The sequence below is a fragment of the Emericellopsis cladophorae genome (assembly GCF_022114955.1).
Source record: "Emericellopsis cladophorae strain MUM 19.33 chromosome Unknown NODE_8_length_656085_cov_119_647849, whole genome shotgun sequence".
NCBI classification, from domain to species: domain Eukaryota; kingdom Fungi; phylum Ascomycota; class Sordariomycetes; order Hypocreales; family Bionectriaceae; genus Emericellopsis; species Emericellopsis cladophorae.
The window spans coordinates 419,572-432,400 of record NW_026250933.1 but is presented as its reverse complement, the minus strand read 5'-3'; the positions used below and the strand labels follow the sequence as shown (position 1 = coordinate 432,400).

The 12,829-nt window shown below is 56.3% G+C and overlaps 4 protein-coding genes across 4 annotated transcripts; all 4 read right to left on the bottom strand.

Annotated features, from left to right (window-relative positions):
• Nucleotides 1–221: 221 nt before the first annotated feature.
• J7T54_004398 (uncharacterized protein) lies at nucleotides 222–905 on the bottom strand (the record flags this gene model as incomplete). The annotated part of the gene is made up of 1 exon (XM_051504312.1): nucleotides 222–905. The coding sequence occupies one exon, from the start codon at nucleotides 903–905 to the stop codon at nucleotides 222–224; it is 684 nt and encodes a 227-aa protein (XP_051364227.1).
• A 665-nt stretch (nucleotides 906–1,570) lies between these two features.
• On the bottom strand, nucleotides 1,571–2,821 carry J7T54_004397 (uncharacterized protein; the record flags this gene model as incomplete). The annotated part of the gene is made up of 1 exon (XM_051504311.1): nucleotides 1,571–2,821. One exon carries the CDS (start codon nucleotides 2,819–2,821, stop codon nucleotides 1,571–1,573), a length of 1,251 nt encoding a protein of 416 aa, XP_051364226.1.
• A 699-nt stretch (nucleotides 2,822–3,520) lies between these two features.
• J7T54_004396 (C-myc promoter-binding protein-like protein) lies at nucleotides 3,521–6,267 on the bottom strand (the record flags this gene model as incomplete). The annotated part of the gene is made up of 2 exons (XM_051504310.1): nucleotides 3,521–5,824; nucleotides 5,875–6,267. The coding sequence occupies 2 exons, from the start codon at nucleotides 6,265–6,267 to the stop codon at nucleotides 3,521–3,523; spliced, it is 2,697 nt and encodes an 898-aa protein (XP_051364225.1).
• Nucleotides 6,268–8,849: 2,582 nt separating this feature from the next.
• On the bottom strand, nucleotides 8,850–11,661 carry J7T54_004395 (uncharacterized protein; the record flags this gene model as incomplete). The annotated part of the gene is made up of 3 exons (XM_051504309.1): nucleotides 8,850–10,749; nucleotides 10,809–11,502; nucleotides 11,556–11,661. 3 exons carry the CDS (start codon nucleotides 11,659–11,661, stop codon nucleotides 8,850–8,852), a joined length of 2,700 nt encoding a protein of 899 aa, XP_051364224.1.
• Nucleotides 11,662–12,829: the final 1,168 nt, after the last annotated feature.

Here is a 12,829-nt window from a genome sequence, read left to right as displayed (position 1 = left end):
GATCTATTGTCTGTCTGCGCTCAAGTGCGTTTTGGGAGAGGCGTTCCCCCCGATGACGTTTTGAAAAGCGCACAAAGCGATATGCATCCTGTTCGGGGGACGTGACCGCAGTGTGCTGTTATCCCTAGGCGGCACTATTTGTTGAGCCGAGGAGGAGAGGAGATGTGATACGGAGAAAGACATGGACATGATCCAACATAGCCGCGGGCCCTCCCGTCCACTTAGCTAAGAACCAAATGTCCTGAATGGTGCCCATAGTTCCCAGGTCTGCCCTGGTAATCCCAGAACAGACCGGTCTCCGTGCCCTGCTTGATGTAGTAGAACAGCTCCTTGTCGCTGCGTGCTATCGGGTACCGCAGCCATTCCCACCCCTCGACAAAGTGGTGTTCGCGGGCCTCCGTGGCAAAGCACTTGAGGTGGATAAGGTCGTCGAAGACGGCGATCGGCAGCTCCACCACGAAGGGCTGTTTCTGGGTCGACGCTAACGGGGCGAACGCATCAGCCAAGGGTTCAAGCAGCATGGCCTTGAGCTCGGGCAGTCGAGCTGCCGGGCGCGTTATGTGGTCCTCGTACAAGTAGTCCGTAAAAGAGACGACGAGTGTCTGCAGACCGGGAACGTGGCCTTCAACCCACCCACGTGTGGCAGAGACCGCCGCCCGTTCCAGTTCGGATGTTTCTCCCGGTATGCGCCACCGTAGTCCTGGCCCGGCGTCGGGAAGAGCCGAGCGCACCGACGACGTAGTCGCAGCTGCCCGCCGGCATGCCGGGAGGCGGTGGATACACTGAACACAAGTCGGCCTCGCCCACCAGACAGGCATCGCGGTGTGGCCAGACGTGGGAGTGAGGACCGCCCCAGGGTATCTGCCGGTGACAGACGCAGCCGTATCACCGCCACTCGCGCACATGCTGGGGGGTTGAACTCTGGCGCGCACCCGCTCCAGGGCGCCGTGCCGCGACCGTGCGCGATCTCATCACTTCGCTCGTGCAGAGGGTGCCAGTCGCGGGGGGCGGTCGACAGGTAGGAGAGGCGGTGGTGGAGGCGGACGAGCTGGCTCCGGCGCGGACTTGTTGCCGCGGCTGCGAAGCCATTGGAGGATGCGACTCATTTTGAGTGTTGTTGTTGTTATTGTTGGAGAGAGTTGTTGAGGTGAATAGTAAGCAAGGGTTCATCAGGGGGTGAGTGAACTGCGTGTGCTACCTACACGGGAGAGGGGTACTTGTAAACAAACACCACGTGTGTGATATGTTCGTGGAATATTTCACGAGAAGAAATAGTCCTTCACTAGATCGACTTTTATAGGAAAGAGCTTTAGTAGATACTACCTGGGAGGCTCCAAGGTACATGAAGATATTTTCGGATCTGGAGGGTTGGAGGAGGGAAGGATGTTTGCAACTTGGCTCCCCCCGCTACGGTAGTAAGTTAGTACGTATGTCGTCACGGAAGCACGTGAGGGGCTTACCATCGACTTTGAGCGGAGGAAAGCGTTAATAGGACATATCATAATGTTGTGTTGCAGGATATTAATTTCTAGTCGATCAAGAAGATTATGCTTGGGTATCATGCGCCTCGTCACTCCTCCTCGCTGCTCGTGCCTTCGCTGCTGGTATCCGAAGTGTCATCGCCATCCTCGTTTTCGTTCTCATCAAAGCTCTCCTCGCCAACGACTTCACCAGCCTCGAGTCCGCCGGCCATGAGATCGTCTTTATCGCTGCCCACGTCCCCTTCCTCGCGATCTTTCCTTGGCCGCTTGCCGCCCTTAGCATGGCTCATGTCCGTGGCAGCCTTGCGCTTCGGTCCCTTGACAAAGTCCTTTGGCCCAAGCACATAGCCCTCAGGCAGAGCCATGCCCTGATGTAGCACGAATATGGTCGGGAACTCGAGCACATTCGTATCCTTAAGCCCGTCTCGGAGACACTCGTCGACGTCCAGCTTCGTGACCACCCGCGCCTGACCAGCTTGTCGCACGGGATTGGCGAGATAATAGTCGTACGCTGCCCGTTGACGCCGGTCCAGTTCAGCGGGCCAGACGCCCATGGCTTCGATCGGCGCTGCTAGCGACCACTTTCCCGTCTCGGGGTCTTGGAACATATCTGCGACCGTGTTCCACGACTTGTCCACCGGGAGTTGGGAGAAGAATCGGTTCGCCCGCCCGGGACCCTTGACTTGGTTCTTCTTCGTCGTTGTCGTCTCCCCCGGTATGGCATGGTACCCAGCATACAGCGGCGTGTCCTCATAGCACTTCCAGAGCTTCCTCTCGCCAAGCGCCCCGTTGTCCCTGACGAGTTGCCACTCCACCTGCCAGTAGATCAGACCGCTCTTCCTGTTAAACGTGGTCGTGTTCTCCGTCATCCTCTGCATCCCCGTCGGCGCGTACTGTACGTTCACCCCCTGCGCTTGGAGCCGCCTCGTCAACGCCGCATCCGTCTTCCGCCCCTTGGTCTCCCGCAGCACCCGTGTGACAACGACCCGCCTCTTGCGGCCGTCTTTGCCAACCTTGTATTTGGTCTCCCGGACCGTGAGCGGTCGAAGCTCCTCTTTCTGGACCAGAGCGCGCTCTTCGACGAGCTCTTTCTCGGTCCGCTCTACTGTCCGCTCCAACTTTTTGAGGAAGTTGTAGTCATGATCGATGCCGGCGGCAGTTTTGAGGCTCTTGGGCGGTATGTAGACGGTTGGGTCGCGTTCGCCAGAGCACGAGGCCCATGATTTGTGCTTGCGGATGCAGGGCAGGGAGCAGGTTCGGACATCGCATCGGGGACAGCGGTATTGAGGCGGCGCAATGTGACAGATGGCACACAAAGAGGTGAGAAGAGGATCGGCCATGTCTTCCTGTCAACGAGTGTAGTACATAGATGGTGTTTGCAAAGAGCGTCTACAAATTTCGGTCGAGATGCGCAGCTGAGAGTCAACAATCTGTCGAAACTTTATTTGCGAGAGGTCTTATCTAATCGCTTATCTTATCAGTGACGTTGGCTGGAGCCTGTCGTGGTACGGAGTGGGCCTTTCTCACTGCCACATACGGTTAAAACCACACTTGACAGCTGGATTGATGAATGCCGCATGACAAGAGATCAATACTCTGGTGCATGTAGCAAACTTCTCGCGCGTGGTCAATTGAAGAGCCAAGGGTGAAGACATAAATGGAATGTTCATTCAATGGCGCCGTCGCCAGGCTAAGGAATGTCGCGAATGGAATGTAGACTCGCTGCCGTCCCCTCCTACTACAACAGATACTAAGGGACCATAATGGAAGTGACGTGACTACTACTAGTGAGGACCGAGGCCGGCTTGCAAACCCATAACAGAAAATGAAAATGAAGAAGTGGTACTGCCTTCTTTCCCCATATCCCTCGCAGCACCAAAGAAACAACACAATGAAACGCCAGAAGACCGCAGGTATTGTGTGATCCAATCCGCCAATCAGTCGAAAATAAAGCCGCTCAAAGATATATCGCGTCTAAAGGATGTGAAGAGGAGGCCGTGTCAGAGGCGCGCTGACGTCGCTCTGCTGCATTGCGCAGCTCAGCGCGAGCCACCCAGAGCGCTGATGCGCGCACCAGAAGGTCGGTGCAGGAGTGTGTCGGGGTGCTTGGACACGACGCCATTGTTGTTCTCGTTGGCGTCCTCGTACTCACCTTCGTCGTCCTCGACAATCTTGGTCGGGATATCCTCGCGAACAAGGAACTGCTGGCTGCCGCGCTCGGGTGTGGTGGCCGTTGTCGACGCAAACGACATGGCGGTGCTGCTCCTGTTGGGTATCAGGTCTGGGGTGGGAGGGATGCTCGAGGCACGGCCCGAAGGCTGGAGCATGCTGTCGTCTCCCGTCTCCGAAGTGGCCGCAGAGTGACCGTCGTCGCTGTGCGCCGTTGACAGGGCGCTCTGGCGGCGGCTGTTGCGCAGCTCGGACTCTTGAGCCAGCTGGAGGCTCTCAACCGCAGCCTGGCACTGCTCCGAAATGTTGCGCACAATGTGAGCAATAGCGTCCGTCTTGTCCTTGAGATGACGGTCGGCCACGTCGATGAAGCTCGACGCAGAAATGCGCTTCTCGCCACGGCTTGAAGGCTTAAGCTTGGCGTGGTCCTCACGGGATACACCCTTCTCCTCAGCCTGACGGGCCTCTTCAGCTTCGGCGGCTTGCTCCTCGTCGTAGCCAGCCTCGATTTCGCTAAGCAGCTCCTCAGGCTTGGTGAGGGTCTGGACGAGGTGCTCCATGTGGTGGCTCTGGCCACCCACAAGGCTGCGCAGGTGCAGCACCACGCGCCGGGCCTCATCGCGCTGGCGCATGATTGTGGTGTTAGTGTGTTGAAGCTGTGACAGCTCCTTCTTGTTGCGCTTGCGCTCGCGCTCCAGCTCCTCGGCAATCTCTTGCTGGAGGACAAGGGCCTCGAGCGCATCGTCGCGCTGCTTCTCGGTGCCGGTTAGGCGTACCGAGAGGCGGGCGTTGTCGTCCTTCTGCTGGTCAATAAGAGTCGCAAGACGACGGTTCTCCTTCTTGTGGCTCTCGATCTTGACCTTGAGATCCTGGGTCTCCTTGGTGAGCTGGTCAGCAAACGCTTGGAATTTGAGGAATTGCTGCTTCCAGTTCTCGAGCTCCTCCACCAAATAGTTGTTGCGCTTGTTGACTTTGCTCAGCTCAGTGTCCATGCGGCCCTTGAGGTTGATAAAGTCTTGCCAGGCCTCGAGGGCGTCACGCGAGTACTGGTTGCGCTCACGGACAATCTCGTTGAGGTGGCGCATTGACACCTTTGTCATCAAGGGCTTCTTCTGCTGACCTGCAAAGACAGCCTTGATGCCAGTGTTGCGGCCAACCTTTTCACACACGTGGTCCATGACGGCCATGACGGAGTCCAGATTCCACCATTCGGGCTCCTGGATCGACTCGACCTCGCCCCGCATGACAATGATCTGGCCAGCCGGGATAAGCTTGCCACCGCCATAGGCAGATCGCAGGTGCTGGGGCACGCCAGACGGCGTCACGTCACCATTGAGAGCCTGGGTCAAGCGGTTGACAAACTTGTTGCGCTGTCCCGGGTTCAGGGCAGTTGGGGGGTCAGACGTGAGAACAAAATTACGGTCGAGATCCACCACCAGAGCATCGGTGGGAGCTGTGAAGAGAGAGCGGCACTCGGCCGTGATGCCCAAGATGTACGGTCCGGGCTCCTGGACGAGCTCGGCAGCGTGTCGAGCGTGGACGACAGGCACATACAGGCCACTCCACTCGTACACGCGGACGCAGTAACGAATTGTCTCTGCAGCCATTGTGAGCATAGCAGGGTAATGGCTGACGAAGATGATTCGGCGGGTTGGCGAGATGGCGGCCTCGATCACACCCACAATGTTGGGAATTGACAGACAGGCGAACAGGGGCCACATGGCGAAGTTCTGGAAGCCCGTTGGTGAAGAGGGGAATTGGTAGCAAAGCGCATAGTCCTTCATGTCGATTCGCACAAGGTCGTTGAGACGCGGCGCCGGGAAGCTGAGGATTCGAGACACCTCCTCGGCGTGGAAGAGGTTGGTGGCCTTGTTCCAGTGGATCCACATGCCACGGAGATAGTCGCCTAGGAGGTTGTAAAGGGGGTATCGTGACAGGAAAGAGAGACAGTATGGGATCCAGTATGTCTCGTCGGGGCTGTCGTAGTAGTCGGACTCGGTCCGCTTTCGCAGGTCGCGGATTGTCTCTGCGCGTTTCTCGTCTGCTCGCGACCAAACACGCAGAGAGATGCCATAAAGAGTGTGCGACGAGTCCTGCTGTAGGACGAAGGCGTGGTGGACGCAGTGAGGCTGGCTACGGCCAGTGCAGATCTCGACATCGTGGGGGAAACAGGCCTAGGTGGGTCAACAATGGGAACAGGTTGTGCTTTTTTGAAAGAGCTTACCTTCATCGCAGCATGCAACGCACGGGCAATCTCGTTATCCTGCTCCAGCCTGGGGCTGCTGCCAAGGATCTCGGGCAGCCAGAATTGACCAACCGCTCCCTTCATGTGGCCAATCTTGCCCTGGGTGGGCGCTGGGGCCTTGACCCATTGTGAAGGCTCGCGGCCGACACCACACACCATGTACGCATGTGTGAGTGTCTTGGGAGTCCGTTGTTGAGGCTTCGACGCGAGCGTGGCCGGGGCGGGTTGGGTGATGCGCGAGTGAAGAGACGAGGTGCGGCTGGGTATCAAGAGGTTGTCAGCACCGCCCTGATCGCGGGTGCTGGGCCGGCCATCACGTTCGCTGGTTCTCGGGCGTGTGAAAGAGGAGTGGGTGTTAAGAGAGGGAGCCATGGCGAACTATGATATTGTCGAAGTTGGTTGTCGAGGGTGTTGGTATCTACCGCCGACGCAATGGCGTACCCCAGACTCTCTGAACAGGAGAGGAAAGCTCAGCGGGCCATCCGTCAACGAGGTAAAACAATTGACTACTGGAGCCCTGGCTGAAAAAATGAACGACTAGTTGTGAGATGCTGGCGATAATGCACTCGGGAGGGGGAAGGAAGAGAAGGGAAGGTCAGGTTGCTACAGTCGGGAGCTGGATGCCAGAACCGAGAAAAGAAGAGGAGCGAGCGGGCGAGTCGAAACAGGCGTCCGGGACCTGCGTGAAGATGCTGCCCGGACAGGGATCTGGTGATGGGAGAGTGGGAAGCTGCAAGGGTAGAAAGGAGAGGCCCCAGCGGAAGGTACGTACATAAGATACGTACCGGTCACGGGTAGAAGCACTGACCACACCCGTGGCCGACTCGAGGCTCGGTCCATTGTTCGAGTACAAGCAAAGCCTTGTGCTTTCGCGGGACAAACAAGTTCCTCGCAGCAACCAGTCGAACTGCCGCAGGAAGAGCTAGCCCATTACGGACTAGCTCTCTTTTCACGACCACTGAAATCCAGACGCCATCCGTGTCTCGGGCGAGCAATCGACAGGGGCGCGCCAGGACCCTGGCAATGTCATGGTCTTGGCCAATTTATCCCAGGGAACGCGACCAATTGACGTTTGGGCGCCTTTCGTGGCCCAGCCAAGGGGAAATTGTCTCCTCCGAAAGTCCAAAGCATGCTGGCGATCCAAGAGGCACTGCGGCAGATAAGAGACGAAGTGGTGGGCAAAACACCTGTAGTATGCGTCAGTGACAGCCCCTAGTCTAGAATGATGGCAGAGAAAAAGAAAGAAAATTGACCACACGGTGGTGTCTGGCCTCGTGATGCAGGACGGGCACTTCCATGTCACTGTACGTGTAAGAGTGTCACTGAATAGCGTGTCATCAATTGCTGGGTCGATACGATGTCGAGGGGCAAGCCAATGTTCAATATGATATTTCGCCCCCTCGAGCCAAACAAGAGGCCACGCTTACTGTCATCATGATCACAGTCGATCACCAGAATGTATCCGAACTGTCTACATCCACAGCCATTGACAGCCCGTAATTGAAGTGTAGTCAACTGCGATCACGAACCAATGTCCACGTCTTTCCGGGCCTCGTCAATGCTTTTTGATGGCGGGCCTGTCTGCCCATATCCTGATATTAATTAGCAGCTCGTTATAACAACTCCGCCCGAGCCAATATCTTGAGGTGCGCCCGTCTCCACCACACCCCTGACCTGTCGACTTCAGCCAGCTCGTTTCAGCTTTGAGACCAACGAACCACGCTGCATGCTTGCTTTTCAAGTTCCGACTGCACATCAGACAATCCAAGGTCTCGATCACGAATTGTCGCAGGTCTCGAAAAAGCCACTGTCGTTGAAGAAGTATTATGCAGCTTGCTGTGGCTTTCTATAGGTGTTCTGAGGCCCCACTCGACAAGCAGAGTGCTTCACAATACGTACAGGCATTTAACTTGCGATTTCTCCTACAGCTGCACGGCCATAGACGATCGTTTCACGTCTTCTGCGCCACCCACCCGCATGTGCATCGCATGCTCTGTCACCAACGTGAGCCAGACTTCAATGTTCTGTCCATGTGAAGACTGGTTCACCATTGACGCTCGGCTCCAAAGCGCATCGAGCTGTCTTTACGAGCAATGCTCTGTGCCGATTTGAAGTTGTCTCATCTTATCCGTAGTCTCCGAACCTTAAGTAATTACGATGCCGATCTCAAGTTCACGACATTGGGCAGCGGGCATTAGCTGGAACCTGGAAGCAATCAAACATCCAGCATGGCAGTATCCGTGCTTGTCGACCCAAATATCCGGACGTCCGTTCATCAACCCCGCTTACTCGTGATACACATGTAGCCGTCTCGCAGTTCCAGCGTGAAGTCCACTGTCCGGTTGACCGCAAACAAACAGTCGAGTAAGAGGCACTAATACTATTGATACTGTCTAGAAATCGCGCTCGTCTATCCGTAACTACCAAGAGTCTAGTATTCGCGATCCACACGTCTGTATACAGTCGAGCTATCGAGGTCGAGTTTCAACCTGCAGTCCTGCACGTGGGTTGACATTTGTTGGGATTTTGTTCCCGTTGTGATCCGTACTTCATCGTGCTCAACTACCCTAGGATCGAGACGAACCGTTTGCGCATGCCAACGATTTGACAACATGAACGCTCCACCACTACAACAGAGCATGGGACTCGATTCAGAAGCTTTATACTCGGTTTTATTGACGGCAAAGGAGGTTATATAACTTCACTGACCTCGTTCTGCGACGTCGTCCAGATTAATACTAGTCAACAGATTGCATGCACAGATATAGTCTTGATATCACCACCACACGAGTTCTACTCATCAGCAAGGAGACATAGACCGCACTGTTGCAAAATCATCTCTCATCTCATCATCTCGTCATCTCAGACATCCGCTCGACTCCTCGCTCAATCCGCAAAACCCGTGGATTCACAAAAACCTCAACTCTTTCACTCCTTTTGAGTCAAGGCCACACTTAGTAGCCATAGCCACCTCCTTCCCGGTAGCCCCCGCCATAGCCACCACCACCACCGCCGCTGTATTCACCACGGCTGAAGCCACCTTCACCTTCACGGTTGTAGCCACCGCTCCCGTAGGCGAGATCACGCTCGCGATCAGAGTCACCGGACCTGCGGCGGTGGTGCTCATGGTGATAACCACCCTCCTCGCGACGACTGCCGCCGTAGCCTTCGGCGCCTTCATCGTAGCCGCCGCCGTAGCTGGACTCTTGAGGCCGGCCGTAGCTTGACTCTTGACGTCCGTACGAGCTGTCTCCATAGCCGCCGCCGCCGCCGTAGCCGCCCTCCTGGCGCTCGGAGGAGCCATAGCCACCACCGCTGGCATACTCAGCAGCATGACCTCCGCCGCCGTAGCCGCCGCCACTCCCGTAGCTGGATTCTTGACGACCGTAACCTGGGGTCTCTTGGCGGCCATAGCTGGGTTCTTCGCGGCCGTACCCAGACGATTCCTCGCGACCGTAGCCTGACGTCTCCTCGCGACCGTAGCCTGACGACTCCTCGCGACCGTAGCCTGACGACGCCTCGCGACCATAGCCGCCACCACTGGCATACTCAGCAGCGTGGCCGCCGCCGTAGGAGCCTCCATGGGAGCCGTTGCCTCCTCCATAAGAGCTCCCCTGATCATACGCACTGCCGTGAGATCTATATTCTTCCTGACGGCGAGACTCGGAGGGACGGTTATCGTCGTCGTCATCGTCGTCGCCGCGACGGCGCGAGCTGCCCCTGTCGTCACCACCGCCGAGGCCTAGCAAGGACCCAGCAGCACCAATCAGCCCGCCCAAGCCTTCCTCCTTGCGATCGCCGCCGCTAGCACCACCGTTGTTGAAGGCATTTGAGACGCCCTCGATGATGACACCGGCAGCAGCACTGGCAATCTTATCCTCGGTGGTCTCGGGACCGCCGTAGAGCTTTTGCATCTTGAGCTTCCCACCACAGCCGTGGCCGTGTCCGGTGTCGTAGACACCCTCCTTGTGGTTCTCGGCGTTCTCCACGCCATCGCGAGACAGCTTGCGACGGTAATCCTCGCGCTGATCGTCACCCATCTCGCGCCACCACTCCTTCACGGACTGGTAGATGCGACGGCGACCCTCGTGAGCGCCATCCTCACCCATGTCACGCTGGGCAGGGTGATGCATGATGCCGTGGATGATGCGGTCGAGGACGCGGTCAACGTCAGTGTTCTCGTCGTCGATAGCCTCCATAAGCTGGGGAGTGGCCCAGTGGACCATCTTGGCGGCACACTGACCAGCCACCTCGTTGAGAATGTTGGAGAAGTGATCCTTGGACAGCATGGAGTGCGTAGGGTCAGTGGAGTTGTCGTCGTGGAAAACAATGTGCTGCTCCCTCTCTGAAGACTGAATGATAGCATCCGAACCGGTCGTCAGCTCGCTCTTGATGTTCTGGATGAGGGGCACGACAAAGGGGGCAATGACAGAGAAGACGAAGCGTGACAGCTCCTCCTCCAGCTGCTCGACAATCTTGGGCAGCACAGGGATCTTCTCAATGGCGGACGTGATGGACTTCATGACTTCGTCGTGAAACTCGATGGCGGGCATGACCTGGTTGTAGGTCTGCTGGACGTACTCTGTGAACTCCTCAGGCTCCCTGGGCGAGACGGACATGTTCTGCATCTGGGCATTGTTGGCATTTGACTGGATCTCCTCGACCTTGTCACTCTCGTGCTTGTCGCCAAAGAAGCCGTCGGGGATCTTGTCCAGAAGATCACGCAACATGCTCGTGTCGGCAGTGCTGCTCTCCTGCAGAGTGCCCTCGAGCTCGTCGATCTCATTTTGCGTCAACTTGTCAGAGACCTCTCCGGTAACACTGTGAAGGAAGTCGACACCACCAAATGTACCACTATTTCCAACGGTCAGTCAAACCTCCCCGGGATGAGCATCGGGAACTAGTGAACCTACGTGACAATTGGGTAGACAGGTCGTTTGGCACCCTCCAATTCAATCTGAGTGTCGCGGCCGCAGTGGGGGAAGATGTCCTCCTCGCCCATCTCAATCAGAGCTAGCTCGCAGTAATTGCTGTGCGCGTAAAAGTCCTCCAGACAGTGCAGACCAGTACCGAGCAGACGCAGGGATTCATGTAGATCCTTGGGATCATCACTCTCCTTGTAGCGCCTGCCCAGCTCGATACATCTACCAAACAGCCTTCTGATGAGCTTGGCCGAAGTCATGATGCCCGCGCGCTCGTTGGCAATGTAGTTCTTCATGCCCGTTTCGGGATCAATTGATAGTTCCTGCTCCTCATCCACAGGGCCACGGAGGCGCCTGTCGTATTGACGTGCATCTTCATTGTCAGCGTAGTTCTTGGGGTTGTCAATGTGTTCCTCGGGGCGGTAGCAGCCGAGTCTGTCGGCTGTGACCTCGAATTCGCGGGAGCCGTAGCCAAAGGTCATGAAACCGAGAACGCAGAGCAAGAGTCGGATGGCCTCGGCAGAAACAGACTTGACGGTGCCGACATCAATGGCCTGAGAGTAATCGCGAGCCCAGTTACCAAAGTAGGTCTGCTTGATCATCATCTTGGAGAATTTCTTGCCTCCGTTGTAAGCATGTGCGGCGGCGATGCTGAGAAGGATGTCTTCGATGTCACCATGGCGCCCTATTGCAACCGTTAGCAGGAAAACGCGTGAACTGATGGCAGCTGTGACCTACAGTTCTTGCCCTCGATCTTGGCGATCGAGGCAATGTTGCCAGCTCCAAAGGCGGCTACTGGTGCTGTGGCCCAGGCGAGGGCGATAAGGAGAGCAAAGCGGAGCATCGTGCCGGCGTGCTCTAGCTCTGTGATGTGCGAATGTTTGGCAAAGGAGTCAGATGTTGTGATCAAGGAAAAGAGGGAAAAATTGGCGAGTTGTCAAAGCGTTTTGATGTGCTGAGGCCGAAGAGGGGCAGCTGAAGGTGCCGGCTTGATCGATGTGGGGAGCTTCAGCATGAACTACATATAGGTGACGTCGAAGGGTCCGACTGGAGCGTTGCATGTAGGTCCTCGTGGATCGACCTCTACTATCTGCTATTGATACGAGACGGGACTTGTCAATCGTGCTGTACGTGTGTACGCACACAAACGCCAGTCGGGTTGGGGAGCACTGCCACTGGTGAGTGGGTGGTGCTGGGGCTGGGGGCATGCGCCGTCGTGAGTCGCGCGTTCGCTCATGATGCAGGCTGTGGGCGGGACAACTCAAAACTCGGTGTCCCTCTCCATGAGATCGCCTGTGGACAACACACCCACCGGCACCCAGGCGTCGTCACGTCCAATAGTGGCGGGTTGAGGTCGTTCGGAGGGGCTCGCATGAAACCCTGGATCTCACTAGCGGGGTGAGTGGCACACGTGCCTTGGTGAGACAGAGCTTCTGTTGAATGTATCACTCACTAATGATTGGATCACCTCACTCGAGTAACACGGTTTTCGTGCGCGGGCAATTGTAGTGTGCCTGTCAGCCTCTCGCCATGTAACACAGACAGTGGAAAGCACTCATGGTCATGATGAGCCATGATCCAGCAAGTGCATGGAAGACAGGTTGTCCACCGAGCATCGATGAAAGCGAAATGTGATCAATTTTACTTGGGCAGTCTGCTAGGAGTCCAGTGAACAAGTCGCAGACGTATCATACATAGGGTCCAAGGGGCGCTTCATTGACGAGAGACGCTGCCAAGCGCTGTCGTTACTGTAGCCGTGGTTTCGAGTGTCCAGCATGAAGATGCAGTGGTGGCTTTACTGTTGTCATTAATGGCTACGTACTAACGTTAGTCGTAGTAGACCTGCCTCAGGTAATGAATAATAAGTTGCCCTACTTCTAAATTATCAAGTTAGTATAAGGTATCCGTACCGGCCTGACCATACCCTGACGTGACGTGCACGATTTTAACGGGAGACAACAACTGATGAGAAGCAGGGCCCTTAAATGATAAGCTCTGGAGCTCCAGCGGCT